This window comes from Sceloporus occidentalis, unplaced genomic scaffold, assembly GCF_023333645.1.
Source record: "Sceloporus occidentalis isolate IW3139 unplaced genomic scaffold, rSceOcc1.0.p SCAF_2, whole genome shotgun sequence".
Lineage (NCBI taxonomy): Eukaryota > Metazoa > Chordata > Lepidosauria > Squamata > Phrynosomatidae > Sceloporus > Sceloporus occidentalis.
This window is the reverse complement of record NW_028316982.1, coordinates 254646561-254666667: the sequence shown is the minus strand read 5'-3', so window position 1 is coordinate 254666667 and position 20107 is coordinate 254646561. Positions and strand designations below refer to the sequence as shown.

At 38.6% G+C, this 20107-nt stretch overlaps 1 protein-coding gene across 2 annotated transcripts in view; it reads left to right on the top strand.

Moving 5' to 3' along the window:
- ARHGAP42 (Rho GTPase activating protein 42) overlaps nt 1-20107 on the top strand; it is a 207017-nt gene that overhangs the window by 167077 nt on the left and 19833 nt on the right. For both annotated transcript variants that reach the window (XM_089512781.1, XM_089512782.1), the window contains 5 exons: nt 3669-3731; nt 5629-5703; nt 9780-9864; nt 11086-11144; nt 15048-15153. In XM_089512781.1, coding sequence (XP_089368907.1) covers nt 3669-3731; nt 5629-5703; nt 9780-9864; nt 11086-11144; nt 15048-15153 — 388 coding nt within the window. The remainder of the gene's footprint in view (nt 1-3668; nt 3732-5628; nt 5704-9779; nt 9865-11085; nt 11145-15047; nt 15154-20107) is intronic.

Sequence of the window (20107 nt, the reverse complement as noted above, 5' to 3'; positions counted from 1 at the left end):
ACATCACACTTTTACTGTTCATGTGTTGTGCCCCCCCCCCCCCCACACACACACACACACACTTCTGAGTATAAAATTATAGATCAGTTTGAAAGGTTAAAGTGCTGGAAAGTCTGCAAACTCATGACCAATTATTGCAATCATGTCAAGAACGTTGTGTTTACATTTTGTTCTTCTTAATTTAACCAGTTAGAAAAATTGTCTATGGAAATAGTTTTAAACAATTCATAAAAAGTGCTTTATTGCACTAATTAAAGACCATAACAAATGTTGTTTCCCTGTTTTCATGCATTTTAATGGTTTTTGGTAATAACCTATTATGTTTATCCCCTCCTCTGAATGCTCAAGGATGTCATGTACAGTTTAGCCTGACATGTCACTTGTTCCAAATAGCTCATCATGATGTAATTCTCAGCCTACAACTGAAAATCTAGGCAATAACAATCTTACTGCACCACTCCATTGTTGTTCTTCATTTCATCATCAGTATGTTTGTATTATTATCAAGTCTTCCAAGATCAGTTTTAAAATGTGCAGGCAGGCAGTATGATTTTTTTAAAACAACGATGTGCACCAAAATGTGAGGAATATCAGGCACACAATTTAGCATTCGCCTTCCAATAATTTTTTGGCAATGGGTTTGGAAGAATGCTTAAACTCCTTTGATATTTTAGTCTTCAGTAAGTGCTTTTCTTTCAATTGTAGGACTGTGAGAATCAACAGTTGTGTGATGGCACATAACAAGCCGCATGCAGACACTTAAAAATGAGCAGTAGCGATACTTCAGGAAGAATTAGTAAAAGAATAACAAATAATACAGAAAGAGTTTTAGTGTGGTGTGCATCTATCACCAGTACAGGTTTAAGTTAACACAGGAATATATCTAAATTAATTTGGAGAATCTGTAAATACCAAACGATGAGTAGCAGTGGGATTTATTTCTAAGTCAGAACCAAGTCAACATAAAATAATAATAAATAATAAATTTTATTTCTTTCCCACCTCTCCACAAGGCTCGTGGCAGGGTACAACATGTTAAAATACAAAACATAATTTTAACAAAAGAAAGAAAGCGCATAAAACCAACAGTTAACATACAATACTATAAAACCATTAAAATGCACTCATGTGAGTATATTTTTTAAAAAATATGCAAATTAAAAAGTCATGATTTAAAATTGACTGGGTAGGTCTGTTGGAAGAGATGTGTCCTTTTTTTAAAAAAAAGAGTCAGTTTTTTAAAAATGTTTTAAACATTTTTAAATTGTATCTTTAATTGTATACAATTGTATTAAATTGTATTTAATTTTTTAAAATTTCCTGGGCTTTTTGGGAGTGCCACAGGCACAGTGCTATGATAAAAAGGCGAGCCCTACTAGATTTCTAATAGTTCAAGACCCAAGCACCACATGATGGTCTGAACTCCCATTACTAGTCCCAGCCTTTGCCAACCAAGCAGTTTGAAAGCATGTAAAACTGCAAGTAGATAAATAGGTGTCACTTTGAAGGGATAGTCGTGCTGGCATTTAGTCATACATGATCTTGGAGTCATCTTTGACAATGCTGTCTCCCTCGGCTTAGTAACGAAGATGAGCTCTGCCCCCTACAGTTGGACATGACTAGACAATCTTATGAAAGGGGAAACCTTTACCTTCTATTAGATTCTTGCTTTTCTACTGCCGTTTTCCTATTTTAATTGAAAGAAATGCCTAACGTTCCATAAATACAGTATGAATAATGATGGAGCTACATCTGTGATGCCAGTTCAGTTGATTAAATCGTGTAAGGTGATTTACTTGTGAGATTTGTTTAAAATTGAAACATAAATTTAATCCATAACTTACGTTAGCAGTGATGGCAGAGGAAGGTATCTCCATCATCCAATAAGCCTTGCATGTTCCTAAGTAGATGAGAAACTGGCAGGGTATCTTTCTTTCCTTGGAGAGGGAGCTTTATTTGGCCTCCTTTCCACCATAGTAGTCCACTTAAAGCCATTTTACCTTTGCCATTGCCTCTACTGCCATCTACACAAGTATTCTGAAAAGAGCATGGACAAAAATGCTGTCTTATTCTTTTTTATTTGATTATCTTATTTTATGGAAATATTTTTATCCCACCCTATACAGTAGGCCCTTCGTATCCACTGGGGTTTGCTTCCAGGAAATCCACCCCCTCCCCCCGTGGATACCAAAATCCATGGATGCTCAATTCCCATTATAAGCAATAGGATAGCAAAATAGTGCCCCTTATATAAAATATCAAAATCAAGCTTTGCTTTTTAAAATGTACATATTTTTGAATATTTTCAAGCTGTGGGAGCTTGAATCTATGGATACAGAGGGCCAACTGAATCTGAAGATTGTAGGGGGTCTTAAAATAAAATCAATTGAAAACAATAAGTAATAGCAATAATTTTAAATGATTAAACTTATATCAAACATTTACCAGTTAAAATCAGACAATTTAAAATAAGTTAAAATCAGTTGAACCAATTTCATATAGTGCCAAGCATAGCACATGTGCAAAGTGGATAAAGTTAGTTAGGACATGGAGGCTTTAATAAAAACAAATGTTCTGACTTGGTCCCAGAATGACATTAGCACTGGTGCCAATGCGTCCTCTATGGAAGCGTATTCCATAACTAGGCTGCTACCTCAGAGAAGACCCATGTCCTCCCACAAAGTATTGCCACCATTGGTACATTGTTGTCATCTTTTGACACTTTGGAAATCAAGCAGAAAGATGAGAAAATTCTGTGTATTTGAGTGTGTGTGTGTGTGTGTGTGTGTAATACCCAAACTGATCTTACCGTACCTAGGGATAATTCAGATTGCATTTTTTTTATACTTGGGGAAAAGAACTTTGCATAGCATAACTTGCGTGTCTATCTGTGTCCATGTACAGTCAGCCCTCCTTATCCATGGATTTTTTATTCATGGATTCAAGCATTCACGGCTTGAAAATATTCCAAAAAAGTATAAATTCCAAAAAGCAAACCTTGATTTTGTCATTTTATACCAGGCACACCATTGTGCTATGCCATTATATTTAATGGGACTTGAGCAGTCACATATTTTGTTATCCATGGCTCCTGCAACCAACCCCCAGTGGATAACTGTATGTGCCTTCAAGATGATAGCCAAGATCTTTCATTAGGAGACATAGCTACAATAGTGGAGCTTTGTTGTCACAGTTACATCCCCTAAAGCTACCACCAAAACCTACCTTTTCAGCAGCACCCCCTTCCCGGCCCATTCCGAAAGTACCTTGCTGCCATGAGAAGGCTGGAGGCATTGTTGCACAGCAGCCTACTCTCCAGTATCTTGGAAATTCTTCTGTTGCAGGGCTGCACTGCAGACAAAGTAGGTTTAGGAGTTGGGTTGTTGCAGGGGTGTAATAACCATAAACACAGAATCCAAAATTTGTGATGTTGAATGACTGGTTTATGACACCAATAATACTGAACAAATACTTGCCACTGTTTTTTCTTTCATTCTGGATGGTTTTATTTCCTCTAAATAATGTTCTTTATTTAATTCATTTGATTTCAACACATATGTTACCAATATTATGATAACTTGGGTTGCCATGAATTTGGCATTCTGGTTTGCTTACTGGACATTGATTAATATTGATAGTTCTGCATGTTATTTTTAACCCTTTGATAGTGTTCCTAAATGAAGCTGGCTTCAATTTTGTAAGAAAATGCATTCACTCTGTGGAGAACAGAGGTATGTAGTGAGTTGCAACCTTGTTGCTTTAGAAAAATATTTATATTTTTATTTATTTATTTGTGATATAAGGGTGCATTACACAGATGACCTTTTGTGTCAGACCCGGGTAAACTTGATTGAAACAAGTCCCACTACTTATGTGATAGATATTGGTAGAAACTGATACAGTGGGCCCTTCTGTTATGCAAGGGATCTGTTCCAGACACACACACCCTACGTAAGGGGAATTCCACATATGCTCGAGCCTCATTAAAGATAAAGGTGTTCGTGCCTGTGGCATGGCACATGTGCCATTACCCTTTCTAGGACTCGGCGAGCGTTCTTCCGGCATAGCTTTCAGCATATGCTGAAAGCTGCTTAAGTCACACCCACGTATGACGCAGGCATACTGTACAACGTGGTGCCAAATTTGGAGATGTTGTAGTGTATGCACATACCCATTTGGTGTGATGCATATTCAGGTTGTTTATACAATTAGTTCTCAACCTATGCTCCTTCAGAGGATTTCAGGCCCTCAGAGCCCTAGACACTATGACCAGTGGTAAGGTGTTCTGAGAACTGAAATCCAAAACATTTAGAGGTATAAATCATTTATTTAAACCAACATGCCTTGAATCAATTTGTGAACACCCAGAAAACTGCTGTTGGCTAATACGATATACATAATTGAGACTGTGTGGCATAAATGAAACACTTGGTCAAATGGCTACACTTTTTGTGTACTTTTTGTATAGAGCCTAAATGCCAGATCCTGTCTAATCCTGGAAGCTAAGCAGGGTCAGGCATGGTTAGTACTTAAATAAGACACCACCAATGAATCTCAGGTGCTGTAGGCTATATTTCAGAGGAAGAAACTGGCAAATCACCACTCAGTATTCCTTGGCTAAGAAGACCCTATGAAATTCATGGCATTACCATAAGTTGACAGGAGGCTTGAAGGCTCATGTACACACAAAGTAAATGGAAATATGTCAAGCATTATCTGCATTGTTGACTATTTGTGCTCAAATAACATTCCTTTGATGAGCCAGTTAACAGGCTACTTGAAGCCACACACACACACACACACTTTCTGTATCATTTTTCAGTCAGTCCACAGTTTTGCAAGTGTATTATCTCATACACTCCTCAGAAGGTTGCTTCACTCTGTTAGGTACAGTGCGTCCTCGCCTTACGCAGGGGATCCGTTCTGGATCCCTCCGCATAAGGCGAATTCCGCCTATGCTCGAGCCCCATTGGAAACAATGGGGCTCGGGTGCGGCGGCGCGGGGTGCAACGGGCGCACGCGCCCATTCAATTGAATGGGACACGCCGCCCCTTCCGCCCCGCACATGCGCCGCGGCTTGAGCGCATACGCTCAAGTCCGCGTATGGCGCGCCCGCGTATGGCGCAGGTGCACTGTATACCATCAGCAACAAGCTGAGGTTTGCCCAGTAGCATGCTGATGTGTAAACATGATTAGGTTTTTAAATGGAAAATATGATTACCATAATAATATTTTATGTGTTATATTACTGCATACCCAGTGCTGTGCATGTTTGCTTGGAGACATATCTCACTATATTTCATGGAAGATGTTCCCAATAAATGTGACTATGTTTACAGCTGTGCAGCCCAAGTATATCTGTCCATTTGTGACTTAATCCAACCCCAGCCAGTGTTTAATAGATTACTGCCCAATTAAGTGTGTGTAAGGTTACCACTTTCACAGCACAACTCCTTATGTAAGCAGCATAAGAAAAGAGAAAAGACAGAGAAGCCTATGTTGACATTAGTTGAGAAAGTTCCTGCAGAGGAGGAAGCAGATGCAGATATTTCGAATGCCTGAACTGAGAAACAAACTGACATTGAGTGCAAAGTCTCATTACCTCATTGTCATTTTTTGTCTTTGAAGGTATCACAATCTTGGGGTTGTACAGAATAGGTGGTGTGAATTCCAAAGTTCAGAAGCTGATGAACACTGTATTTTGTAAGTGTGGCTGTGGACCTTGGTGTTTTGTGAGTAACACATAGAGAATTACTGTAATATTTTAATATTTTATGTGCAGCTATATGCAATGCGGATTTTAAATGGCTCAAACCTTTAGTTTTTTAAGTGGGGGGGGGGGGGGCAGGAGTGTTTCACAGTAAGCAGCAACAAAAGGGCCAGGAATCCTGGCTTTGCATATAAGACTTGTCACCTGGTTACATTATACAGTTACAGCACTATGGTCCCACTTAAAATGTCATGGCAACATAGCAAATAGCAATAGCAAGTAAATTTCTATACAGCTTATCAGTGCACTTAAGCACTCCCTAAGCAGTTTACAATGTGTAAGCTAATTGTCCCCAACAAGCTGGGTACTCAATTTAGCGACCTATAGAAGGATGCTAGGCTGAGTCGACCCTGGAACCCTGCCTGGGATCGAACTCACAACCATATGGCTGTGAATGGCTGCAGTACGAGCATTTAACCACTGTGCCCCCTGTTGATCCTATAAAATACAGAGGTTTTCAGATTTGGTGAAGTATTAAAACTCTCTGGCTGAGTTTTCTAAATATTCTTCCCTTAATTCTTACCCCATGACATAGGAAGCTGTCATTGCAGTTAAAGTGAAATCATAGCATTATAACTGTGTAGTGTGGCAGGGCCCCTGCTTCTTTGCAAGAAGAAATAATAATAATAAATAATAATAATAAAACTTTTATTTGTATACCGCTTTTCCTCCCGATCAAAGCGGTTTTACATCATTAAAACTCTATGATCCAAGTCATAGTACAGTATATCAACAGTGCATACAATTTCAAAAATAGATGCAGCCAAAGGTAGAGATGGATATCAGCTTCATTTTATTTTGTTTTTATAAGAATATACCAAAATTCACACATTTCTTTATATCTGGAATGAAAAGAATTTGACTCTTAAAATTTTCCAGTAAGGGAGAAATAGAAACTGTCCATCTAGGCCCAGGGCTATGAATACTTAAATTCTGTAAGTCTCTGTGTAAATCTCTACCTGTTGGTGATGATGGATTTGGATTAACACTTCTTTTTTCTCCTGGAGAGAGACCTCATTTTGAACATGCAGGCAGTAAGGAGCTATAACATGGTCCTCGGCATGCTGGGAATAACAGTAGCTTGCCAATTTTGACAGTACAAATGGTAGAGAATTTCAGTTCAGTCCTTTTTCAAAGAATTTGCCAAAGTGCACGAATTTCTTTATATTTGTAACCAAAGGGAACTTGAGAAAGTCCAAAGACTGAAGAAAGCAAAAATATCAGATTTTGCCATCTGTTTGCTATAGGACTTGCTAAACCTCTCCTAACGTAATGTGAACAGTAGCAATGAATTTGGTAGAACCTTTCCATCTATATACCTCAATTCCTCATTCTCCTTTCTTGTGCAAGTCAAGACTCAGGAAGGACCAACCTATATGCATACAAATGTATTCATCAGAGCAGGAGTGGGAATTGTGTGGCCTTCCAGTTTTTGCTGGACTGCAGTTTCAAGAGTACCTCTTTCTGGTTTTGTGAGGCCCGTTATAAATGGAGCTACAAATATAGTCACAAATTTAAGTCCTAAATTTTTAAAACAACAACTACCACTGCTACATAACAAGTTTTATACTAAATCGAACATATATTCAAAGTTTCATGCATCCACTGAGGTACTAGTGCAGGACTAGTGCAAGATTCTTCTACATGTGCTGCCTATCAGCATTACAGCCTTGAACCTTAAAGCCCAAAATTAAACATTCAAAATAGGTGGAAATATATCATAGAAATCTCACCAGAAGGAATTTATCCTTTTGTTCCTTCGTAACTACATAATTGAAAAGCTTACTACCTAATTCAAGATGAAAAGGACCTATGATAAATAATAAATATTTATTTATATCCCGCCTCTTCCGCTTTGAGGATCAAGGCGGGTAACAGCAAAGTTAATACAATATACAACAATAAAAACAACAAGCTCCACAAGACCCCGACCCAACCCTCCCTCCCAACTATAAAATTAAACAATAAAAGATGTTTAAAAAGTACATAACAATACATCAAATTTAAAAAAACAAACCACAAATAAGAAAAATAAGAAAAGGAGGGGGATTCAATTGTTTCTGGACATTATCAATTGGGGAAGGCCTGCCGGAAGAGAAAGGTTTTTGTCGCCTTTTTAAAAGCCTCAAGTGAGGATAATTGGCAGATCTCTTCCGGCTGGTCATTCCAAGTTTTTGGAGCGGTGACAGAGAAGGACCTTTGGGAGGTCACTGCCAATCTGGTTTTTCTAGATTGTAAGAGGTTTTTCCAGGAGGATCGGAGTGTGCGGGAAGGATTGTATGGGAGGAGGTGTTCCTTCAAGTAGACCGGACCCAGGCCATGTAGGGCTTTATAGGTGATAACCAACACCTTGTACTGTGCCCGGAAGCTAATAGGCAGCCAATGTAGTGATTTTAAAATAGGTGTAATATGGTCAAACTTGGATTTTCCAGCAACCAGTCTGGCTGCCATGTTTTGTATCAATTGGAGCTTCCGGACGTGGCACAAAGGTTGCCCCATGTAGAGCACATTGCAGAAATCAAGATGAGAGGTTACTAGAGCATGTACGACCGTTTCTAGGTCCCGCTGCTCCAGGTAGGGGCGCAACTGGCATATCAGCCGAAGCTGATAACAGGCACTCCTGGCTGTCGCATCAATCTGAGAAGACAGTTGAAGCGACGAATCCAGGAGCACCCCCAGCTGCGGACGCAGTTTTTCAGGGGACGTGTGACCCCATCTAGAACTGGCAAACTTATCTCCATACCCAGATTGGGGTTACCTATCACGAGTACCTCCGTTTTATCTGGATTCATCTTAAGTCTATTTTCCCTCATCCAATCCATTGCCGACCTAATCCTTGTCTCTGACAATTGATGCTCTTCTCCCTCTCTTTCTGAACTGGACTAGTAAGAAACACCTCTTTCTTTAGGGTCTCCCCAACCACTGGGCCACTCTATTGATTCATTGAAGTTACATAAACAGTACTAGCTAGCATAGGTCATGTTGAGGAATGTTGGGAGTTACAATTCAGCAGTTTCTAGAAGGCTCTCTGATTTCCTCACTTGCATTAGAAGAGAACTCAGTGAAAACCTTAATTACATAGAATGAGGAAAATGGAAGAGAAGTTTTCTCTTGTTTCTGTTCACAGTTGAAGAAACTATCCAAAGTGCTCTGAGGATCAGTAACTATTCTAGGAACCAAATGAGAAATCCCATAAAGCCCAATCAAACTGCTCTTCTCTAGCTTAAATGTACTCACCAGTAAAATGTTGTGGTACATGATTTAGGCATAATGTAATCTAAAATACTGTATGAAACATTGGAAAGCATGCATTTTCATGCATACCTGACTTTTGACCAATAAGCTCCAATTATAATCAAAAGAGGTACTCTGCAATTATCATTTTAACACCTACCAGAAGTTCCAATAAAAACTATAGCAAGCATCCGTTTCATCTTTTTATTTATTTTATAGTCCTTTCACATGAATTTTGATATACACCTAAGATATAAACTTTAATCAAAGAACAGCAAGCACAGATATGATCCATTAGGCAAAACCAATGGCAGGCACAGCTAGGCAGTGCAAGGTGGAAGAGTTTCCATCCTTATCTTCCAGTGGGGACTGGGGTGCCACTGCCCACATATGCTTCATGGGTGCTTTCCCCTGCTATCAAAAGGAAGCTGAACTAGTCCCAAAGTGACAATAGACATCTTTTTTCCAGCTCTGCTACCTCAAGTTGCTCTGTCTAGAAATGTGGGGATTAAACTTAGAACCTTCACAATTGTAAAGAAAGTCCTCTAATATTCCACTTACTGAAACTGCAAATACAGTCCTAAAAGCCTGATGCTTTTGATAAAACCATGCATAATGCGCAGTCTTCCATTTAGTACCAGGACAGTTATATTAGACATCATAACTTTGTGGCACAGCCTACTCTTCTAATTTATTACTTTCTACAAAAAGCAATTGAGTCATGCCTTATTGCAGTCTCTCTCAATCTTTCTTTCTCTGCTTGTCTTTTTAATAGCTCCTAAATCTCCTCCTGACATGGACATTGATTTAGAAATTTGGGACAATAAAACTATAACAAGTGGACTAAAGAACTACCTCAGGTAAGTAAGTTGTGTCAGTTCCAAAGTTCAGATTCCCTGCCCGTTTACCAGCATTCTGTCTTACACTTTTTGAGTCCCATTGTAATAAATATAACATTGTAAAATGCATAAGCAGCTATTTGTCTTTGTTATCATGTACCATAAAGCCCTCCATTTTAAATGGACATGTTTAATTTGTAAATTGATATCCAGTATTCACAGCACTGCAGAGTAAATCTATGTAAGATACTATTTTTTTTTAATCAGAACTGTGCAGCATGGTTTTCTAATTTGTTATTATCAGAATAAACACAACCATGACTCCTAGCATTTTCTTTATAAATCCTGTTAAAAAAAAAAAAGATTTGCCTTTTTGTGGGTATGGAAGACTGAAGATACATCTTCATTTGAAAAGCTGCTTGGAAGTCCTAAATTTATTATAAAAATGAAATAAAAGTACGGACAGTATGACTACATCTAAACTGCAGAAATAATTCATCACTTTAACTGCCATGGCTTAATGCTATGGAGTTCTGGGAATTGCAGTTTGTTGTGGCACAAGAATTCTGACAGAGAAGGCTAAATGTCTCACAAAACTACAGTTCCCAGAATCCCATAGCATTGAGCCATGGCTGTTAAAATGGTGTCAAACTGGATTATTTCTGCAGTACAGATGGAACTGTCATTATACTTCCACAGACCCTTTCATTTAGAAGGTTGGAGGGCTATTTTAATGTCCTCCCAACGTCCCATGGGTATCACAACTGCAATTACCCAAAACAGAAAGTGATGTGATGGTCATTTGTGATCATCTTCCCCTTGATTTTTGTTATTTGGTGTTATGGTTTTTTAACATTCAGGCAAGCATGATTAAGACTGAAGCCTGAGCAAAGGAAGCACGTCAATTTACCAGAAATACCAGCATAAGACTTAATTTAATCAAGAAGTGACATATCTACTGGAGAAATAAACTCCCTTTTTTCCCTCATGCAATTTTAATGGAATTATTGTCCCTCTAACAAAAGGTGATTTTTGAAACTGATGCCAACATTGCTCTGTTCTTATGCTATATATTTAAATCCAATAGAGCATCTTCATTTGCTATTTCTCCTTCATTGGTGATATTTTTGATTTATATATCTATTAGTTTGGGATGCAACTTTAGTGAGAGAATAAGTTAGATAGTTTTTACCAAATTGTACAAAGCAATATTACCATCTCCTTCTATAATATTTTATCCAGGTGTCTTGCAGAGCCACTGATGACCTTCAAGTTGCACAAGGATTTTATTGTTGCAGTTAGTAAGTATTATTATTATTATTATTATTATTATTATTATTATTATTATTACTTGTATTCCTCTCTTTTCCCAGAACTGGGACTCAGAGTGCCTAGTAAAAATGTTGTGGAAAAGAGTGAGTGCAAATCCTTGTCAGACTTGTGTTTACTGGCTAAAGAGCTGCTAAATCCAAGCAACCTGAGGCACTGTTTTTCCCATGCACTGTAGGGGGGGGGGGGGGGTTGCATTTGAAAAATGCTTGGAAGATCCAGCTGGTCCAAAGAACTGAAGGCAGATTGTTAATCAGAGCTAGGAATAGGAAGCATACGCCTCCCAGAAAAATGCTGATGATTATCTATAAAGCCAAATATTGTTCTAGTCCAAGTTATCTGAAGACTCATATTCTTCCATATGAGCCTACATATGAATATTGATCCTCTTCTCTGGGTTATTAGCCACTTGGTGTCATCTGCAAATTTGATAAATATGTCCTCTATTATTTCATCCAAGTCATTGATAAAGATGTTGAATAGCACTGGGCCCAGGACAGAACCCTGTGACACTCCACTACTCACTTCTCTCCAGGATGAAGAGGAGCCATTGTGGAACACCCTTTGGGTTCAACTGTCAACCAATTACTAATCCACTTAACAGTTGTACAGTGTACCCCTTTTTTACACGGGGATCCATTCTGGACCCTCCCCCGCATAAAAAAACATGCGTATGCTCAAGCCTCATTGAAAGTAATGGGGCTTGTGCATGGTGTGGTGGTGCGGCGGCACGTGCATGCCATGAGTGCGCGCCCCATTAACCTTAATGGGACACGCTGTCCCTTGCGCCCTGTGCGCTCCATCGCAGCTTTCAGCATAGGCTGAAAGCCGCGTATAGTGTGCACACATATGACACAGGCGCACTGTATTGTCTAGCCCACATTTTACTATCTTGTTTGCAAGAATATCATGGGAGACCTTGCCAAAGGCCTTACTGAAATCAAGATATGCTATGTTTACCACATTCACTTCATATAACCAAATTGGTAATTTTATCATAAAAAGAGATCAAATTAGTTTGGCATGACTTGTTTCTCAGAAACCCAGGTTGACTTTTTGTGATTATGGCATTCCCTTCTAAATGTTTGCAGACTCTCTGTTTAATGAGCTGCTCTAGAATCTTTCCTGGTATTGATGTCATACTAACTGGGTGATACTGTAATTGTTGGGATCCTCTTTTGTACCCTTTTTAAAGATAGGGACAACCTTTGCCCTTCTCCAGTCTGCTGGGGCTTCTGTTCTTCAGGAGTTCTCAAAGATTATTGCCAATGGTTCTGAGATTACATTTGCCAGTTCTTTTAATATCCTTGGATGTAGTTCATCTGGTCCTGGAGACTCAAATTTGTTTAGATTCATCAGATATTCCCATACTACCTCTCTACTTATTCTGTGCTGCATTTCCCCTATTGTGTCCTCCGCTCCATTTTCTTCAGTTTGAGCACTCTTTTCCTTTTGTGAGAAAATTGAGGCAAAGAACGTGTTGAGTATTTCTGCCTTTTCTCTGTCTTCTGTTAGTATTTTGCCATCTTCCCCATGTAGTGACCCTGCCATTTCCTTCTTCTTCCTTTTGCTATGGACATAACCCCAAAAGCCCCTTTTATTGTTCTTAACCCCTCTAACAAGCCTGAGCTCATTCTGTGCTTTAAGCTTTTCTGACTTTACCTTCACATGTGCTCGCTATTTCTTTGAATTCCTCTTTGGTGATTTCCGCCTTTTTCTATTTCTTATACATGTTCCATTTAAACTCTGTTAATTCACCTTAGCTCTGTTGAAAGTTCTTTAGTCATCCATCCTTGTTTCTTTAGACACCTCCTATTTTTTTCTCCTTGTTGGAACAGTTTGAAATTGTGCCTTCATTATCTCCCTTTTGAGAACCTCCTGTCCATCCTGAACTGTGTTCTTGTTTAGTATTCCTAATACTGGATATAATGTGTTTGTGTTTGTGTGTGTGTGTGTGTATTCACTCCTCCCTTCCATATATCAATTACACACTCATTGGTGGAGAACAACAAAGAAGTCTGTGCAATTTTAAAATCTAATAAGGATACACTTTGGTGGACAGCAGTCCACTTAAGGTGTCATAATTAAGCTGTTTTTGTTGCAGCCTCTTTGTAAATTTCAACAATGGTGGACAGCTAATCATTCCATTATCCCCATTGTGTCACTAGAGTAACCATTTCATCATTTTTCACCAGTTTTGCTATTATTTTCTCATGAAACGTTTTCCATGAAAAGTACTCTCTCCCATGTATGTGAGAGACACAGACCAAGGATAGGAATATACTTTGAATTTTCACACCAAATGAGCAGGTTCTATTCAAGTTTTATAAGGTGAAAACTGTTGAGGGGTAACCTTTGTGAAAGAAGAGTTTTATTTAGCTTGAATTCTAAGTTTTTACTTATATTCTGGTGTTTCAATAGGAATCTGATACAATTCAAAGGCACTTTGGAGGACTTTCTTAAGATACCTACAGCTCTGAAAACTATGATTATTTCTGAACACTGACACAAATGAAATTTGATGGCAGACTTGGGGATTCACAGATAGGATGAGTTATTGGAATTCATTTCAGCTTCTAGTAATTTTTGCTACAACTGATATATTGGGCTTTGTTTAAGCTCTTCTGTTTGCAGGCATAATGAGTTTTCATCAGTGCCTATGGGTTTCTTATAAAAGTGCATTTTGGCTTTTTCATACAGCATTACCTCTGCCAGCCTAAGGAGACTGTAACTGATATAATGCTCTAAATTCCCCTGCACAATTATAGTGCATTAGGACACTAGTTATGTGTGAGAATTGTGGTGTGGGACATAGATTTCACAGCTTGATGCTTGCATTAACCATTGTCACACCCAAGGCTTTTGCTACAGAGATAATATAGAATAAGTAGAATTGTGATTTGAGGCTCAGGCTACATTAGCATTAGCCAACTTTGGGGCTCGATAGACCACCCCGAAAGGCCGGCCTGGAGCCGGCCATTTCTCCTCCAGAGGGACGCCCCAGCAACCAAACCACATGGCGTCCCTCCGCTCCTAAAAGAACCCAGTTTTTCCAGGTTCTTTTAGGAGTGCGCTCCCAATGATGTCAGAGCATCATTGGTGCCCTGGCACACATCGATGATGTGAGTGCATGCCACACTTACATCATCATGGCATCCCCCGTATGGACGGGAGGACGGCATGATACCGGCGTCCGTACGGACTAGGTTTTGGGAGCATGCAGTTGGTGTGCGCTCCCGAATCCTAGAATTTCCGGAAGGATGCTACTTTGGGCCCGTCTGTCTCATGCCATAGTTAGTGGTTAATACAAGTTATACTCCTAATCATCTGTTGGGCTTTAGGTAAATAGAAAAGAGTGGGTGAATCTGGTTCTGAATTTGGATATTGACATGTGAGTGGGGAGAATATAGAGAATTGCACACTAGATTTCAGAAAGCTACTTTAAAGAAATTTTTCATCCATGAATGTTTGTTGAAGCCAGGGCTGGGGAGTAGGAGTAGGAGTAAGGTGTAAGGAGTAGGAATAGGAATAAGGAATAACAAAATATATTTGTTACTCCTTATTCCTATCATTATATTTGTACATGCAAAGACCATTTTTTAATTTTTTTTAATTTTTATTGAGGAATATAATTGGAGTAGGAGTAGGAGTAACATTAAGAAAAAATATCTTACTCTGGAGTAGGACAAGGAGTAACCCCCAAATCACCACTACTCCCCAGTCCTGGTTGAAGCATGCCCTTGGAATAAAAACACGACTTCCTTTCATTTCTGGTAATGTAAATGATGATTGATGATGATGATGATGATGCAGTATGTTTGTCCTTGTTGTTTTTCTCTCACAGTTGTACTTTATTCTTACTGTTATTTTAATAGAGTCTGATGATCAGAATTATAGAGTGGAAGCAGTCCATGCACTTGTACACAAACTGCCTGAGAAAAACCGAGAGATGCTGGACATCCTAATCAAGCACTTGGTCAAGTAAGAATTATTTTGTTTTGGTGATGGTGGTAATGAAAGTCAGAAAAAGGGGAGAGGAAGAAAGAAAGGGGGTGATACTGTGTACATTATTATTATTATTATTATTATTATTATTATTATTAACCTTTATTTATGAAGCGCTGTAAATTTACACTGCGCTGTACATGCAATCTTTTTAGTTAGACGGATCCCTGCCCTCGGGCTTACAATCTAAAAAGACATGACACAGAAGGAGAAGGGAGTGGTGGAGGGAAAGGGTAAGAGGTCCAGCAGTTCCTCTCTACCTCCAAGGCCTGGACCAAGGCAGATGGACTGGAGGGAGGGCTTGGCTTCATAAAGGATGGTTAATCATTTCCCAGGGAAAATACATACTCTCAAGTAGAATAATGCATATACAGTACATAGCAATACAGGAAATAGTTTGATAAACAGGCACCAAAAGAACATCAAATAGTAAGCAACAATTATGCAATGCCTTTCCTCTGTCTTGCTTTTCCTAATTGCTTTGTATCAAAAAGATGAGAAAATTATGCTACTCTTCTACTGGGCTGCAAGCAAGGAATTGATGACTGGAAACGTGTTTTGCCACTGGAGCCCTAGAGGTCCTAAGTGATGTTAATTAAATAATTCCATTAATTAGAATTCTCCTCTGTTTCTTCCAGGGAATGATCCTGTAGTATGTGAAGCTCAGGCTTGTGTTTGTCTAGTTACTATACTCATGCTAGTTTCTTCTTCTGCACTATAATCTTTCTTTCATGTCTTTCTACAAAGTACTACATTAAATGTCTTTCATATTCTTAGGCTATACTATTAATTGTCTTAATAATGCTTAGAGATTTTATTATATTAAGCAATATATACACCACAAATAAAGCCTAGCTAGTATAGTTAAAGAGCATGTGCATTGTGCACGTGGGTGTGGGTGTGTGTATGAGAGAGAGAGATAATATGTCAGCATGGTATACTGATTTTACTATTGGACTAGGATACTGGGAGACCAGGGTTTGATTCTCTGTTTGGCCATGGAAACCCACTGAGTGACTTAGGAAAGTCACACTTTCAGCCTTAGAGAAAAGCAATGCCAGACTCAGTCCAAGCAAATATTTCCAAGAAAACCCTGTGACAGGTTGAGGGTTGGGAAAATACCACTTATCAATGTGCATAAGCACTCTCTAAGCAGTTTACAAAGTGTAAGCTAATTGCCCCCAACAAGCTGGGTAATCATTTTAGCACCCTTGGAAAGATGACAGGTGAGTCAACCCTAAGCCCATGGCTGGTACTGAACTCACAACCTTGTGGCTTGTGAGGGAGTGGCTGCAGTACAGCCATTTAACCACTGTACTACCAGGCTCTTCAGTAAGTGACCTTCTTGAGGTTTATCACACTATACTCTTAACGAGCCATGATTCCAGTGTGACTCCTCTAGCTGCCTCCTGCTGCATTCTGGGATTGGCAGTTTTAAGGAGGGGTATTTAGAATTCTCAGGCAGAGCTTCTGTGCCTGAGAATTCTAAATACCCCTCCTTAAAACTGCCAATCCCAGAATGCAGCAGGAGGCAGCTAGAGGAGTCACACTGGAATCATGGCTCGTTAAGAGTATAGTGTGATAAACATCCTTGAGTCACTGGGCTACTAGCTGGTGTTTGTTTGTTTGTTTATTGGCTTTACATCCCACCTTTCTGTCAAAATGGGATTCAGAGTGGCTTACAATAATTTAAAAAGGGTAAAACTAAAACATTAATTACAAGAGTTAAAAATAATTAAATAATACTAATATTAAAGCATAAGTTAAAAACACAGCATAGTTAAAACAATTTTTTTAAAAAAAATAAACATTAAAGCATTAAAAACACCACACCATGCTATATAGGTAAAATTAACTCACCAAAAGCCTGCCTAAATAATAATGTCTTAAATAAGAAATACTTGTCTCCTCAAAAGTAAAATCTGTAAACTCTTAAGGTTTGGTCCCAATGCCTTCAACTGATTTGGGGTAGGACAGTAGAGGACCAGCCTTTTTATACATTTATACTCCAGGCCTTTCACACTGATGGCCTTTCTCATTTCTGGAACAAGACAGTGTATGTATGCATATCTGTATTTGTATCTGCCTGATATTTTGGAAAGCAGAAGAAAGGGATAACTGAGTGAGCAGTGGGAGTGGAAGAGGAGAGAAAGAAAAAGGCGAAAGACACAGTTACAATACTGGCCATTTGGCTAGGATTTACTTAAATTCTAACCATGTTATCCAGTGTCTGTTTGCACTATTAGCTAGTGTGGATTCTGAGATTTCTTTAAAAGTTAGTAAAGATGTATCTGCACTTTATAGTTCCTACAGTTCCTTACACCACTTTAATTATTATGGCTGCATCCTAAGGAATACTTGGATTTTGTAAAGGGAACTTGTAGCACCTTTGAGACTAACTGAAAAAAGCTCATTCTACCAACTTCTTTCTTTTTGTTAGTCTCATAGGTGCTACAGGATCCCTGTGCATGCCAATTTTCCAGACTAACAACAGCTATGTCTTTGAATTCTACCACAGTGGGTTTTGTAGAAGAAAAGAGTTGAGGATTAAATCAGTTTTATTATTTTTTTGGAGACAGCACTTGGGGTATCTTGGAAACTGTACATCAGGGGAGTGGAACAGAGCTCTATAACTCTACTACTGGTAGAATTCTATAGTTCTTTTTACCTGGTGGAATTCTACCAAGGCATTCTACTGGGCTGATAAGGAGCATATAGCTTCCTTGCTGAAAGAGCTTTACTGGCCATCAGCCCATTTCTGGGCACAATCCAAAGTACTGTTTATGACCTATAAAAGCTCTGATTAGCTTAAGTCTAGACTATCGGAAAGCCCATACCTTCCCATATGACCCTGTCCAAGTCTTGATCTCTTTGGGAAAGGGTAACATTTCCAGGCTTGTCTGGTGAGGACATGGGAGATAAAACAAAATAAACAGCTTCATTTATATACCACTTCATACTGAACTAACAGTGTCTAAGCGGTTTACAACTGTAAGCTAATTGCCCACAACAATCTGGGTACTCATTTTAGCGACCTCAGAAGGATGCAAGCCTGAGTCGAGCTTTAGCCCTTTCATTGGTATTGAACTTGCAACCTTATGATTTTGAGTGAGTGGCTGCAGTACAGGCATTTAACCACTGCACCAGCAGTGCTCCTTGGTGGCTGCTCCTAGACTATACGTAGATCATCCTTCTAAGGAAAGCTCAGTTGGCCCAATCTCTGCTCTTTTTCCTGGCAGGCAAAGACCTTCCTATTTAAAGTGGTCTTCAGTCTGATTAGAGTAAAGGGGTATGTGATGGGTGTGCTCATTTTAATATTTAAATTATTTTAAAGCTTATGTTGGCTTGATTGTTTAATGTTAAATGAATAGAATTGTAAGCACTTCACCAAACTACAAATCAGGATTCCCTAGAATAAGGAATCAATGTGGTATAAACATCTGCTCTGCAGGTAAGCCTTACGTCTGAGTACTGAGCTGAGATATGGGGCAAAATGTGCAGTCAGTGATACATTATTCTGTAAGAAATGCACCTGCTAGTGCCTTTCAGTGTGTTTAGCCAGTGAGTGAAATCAAACCTGTGATTCACATTACATTTTGGTCCTTAGAGATTTAAAATTATATCATGACTCATTGAATTCTACAATACTATGTCCATTTTTGCTGGCAGATTCTTCCGAGTGCAGTCTAAAACAATAACCTTCCTAAGCTTCATCTTGAGCATACAAAGTACTTTGTCTAAATTAGTTTGCAATGTAACATGAGGTTTTTTTCAGTATGACTGTTCACATTGTACAGTCAGAATGTGATAGCATTTGAGGCTGAGAATAGGTATAGGTCAGTATTTTTAGATGCCTCAAGTAGAATTCCAAACTTTGTTGAATCCCCATTCCTATAAAAAACTGTAGCAACTGAATGCATATGTCTCCTGAGGCTGTTAAAAGCACAGGAGGTCAGTGGGAAGAAACAGCAGTAAAGGGAATTAATGTTGTAAGCATCAGGACATGAATGTGTATTTGTGAACTTTATGAACGCAGTTGTACTCTTTAAAAAATAGATAGATCTAAATTTTGACCATGGAAAATTAAGAATGTTGTGTGCTAAGAGCAAAGACACTGAAAAAAAGCATGTACAAATGTATAGATCTGGTATTGCATTCTTTGACCATGAAAGCTCTGCTTACTTGCTGCACCATCTTAAAAAGGGGAGGAAAGAATCACTCCATAACTCACATCTTTATAATAAAAGGAGACTGCAATTTGCAAATTGGTCATGTCCAAAATTTCACAATGACCATAGAAAGAGAGTTTCAGGAGACAGCAGTTTTTCTCTTTATGGAATAAAGAATATTGCCATATTTCAGTGACTGATTATTAGAGCATATACTTGTTCATTATCCCAAGAGAAGAGTAGCGTAGACCTAAAGGAAAATTGGCTATTTATAAAGTTCCATATTATTAGCATTCTAAAAAAGCCATTTTCTACAACTTCTGAAAAGACTGGAGACTTTACTGAACCTGCTTCCAAATTTGTGCCCAGTCATTACATGTCAAGAAAGTATGAAACTCCATTTTCTATTGTAGTACTCAGAGATACAATTTATCACCAAGGCAACCTAAGCAATGATTATTGTTGGGAATGGTAAATTATAGTGATATGGAAATTTTGGTATTCTTATCTCTGTATGGATCTTACCATTTCAACATTCTTTTATCAGTACAAAACTTTTAAAATCTTAACACTGCACTCTAGTTATAGACAAAGTATTTGTCTGATTTAGACAAAGATTAGCCAATGAAGTTCACTGTTTTAACTCAAAAATTATTTCTACATTGCTAGACCCTATTTCTACATTACTAGTTTGAAACTGCTTTGTACAAAGTGGGCTACTACCACAAGTGGCAACCTCTGTAATGTGCAGTACATCCCCT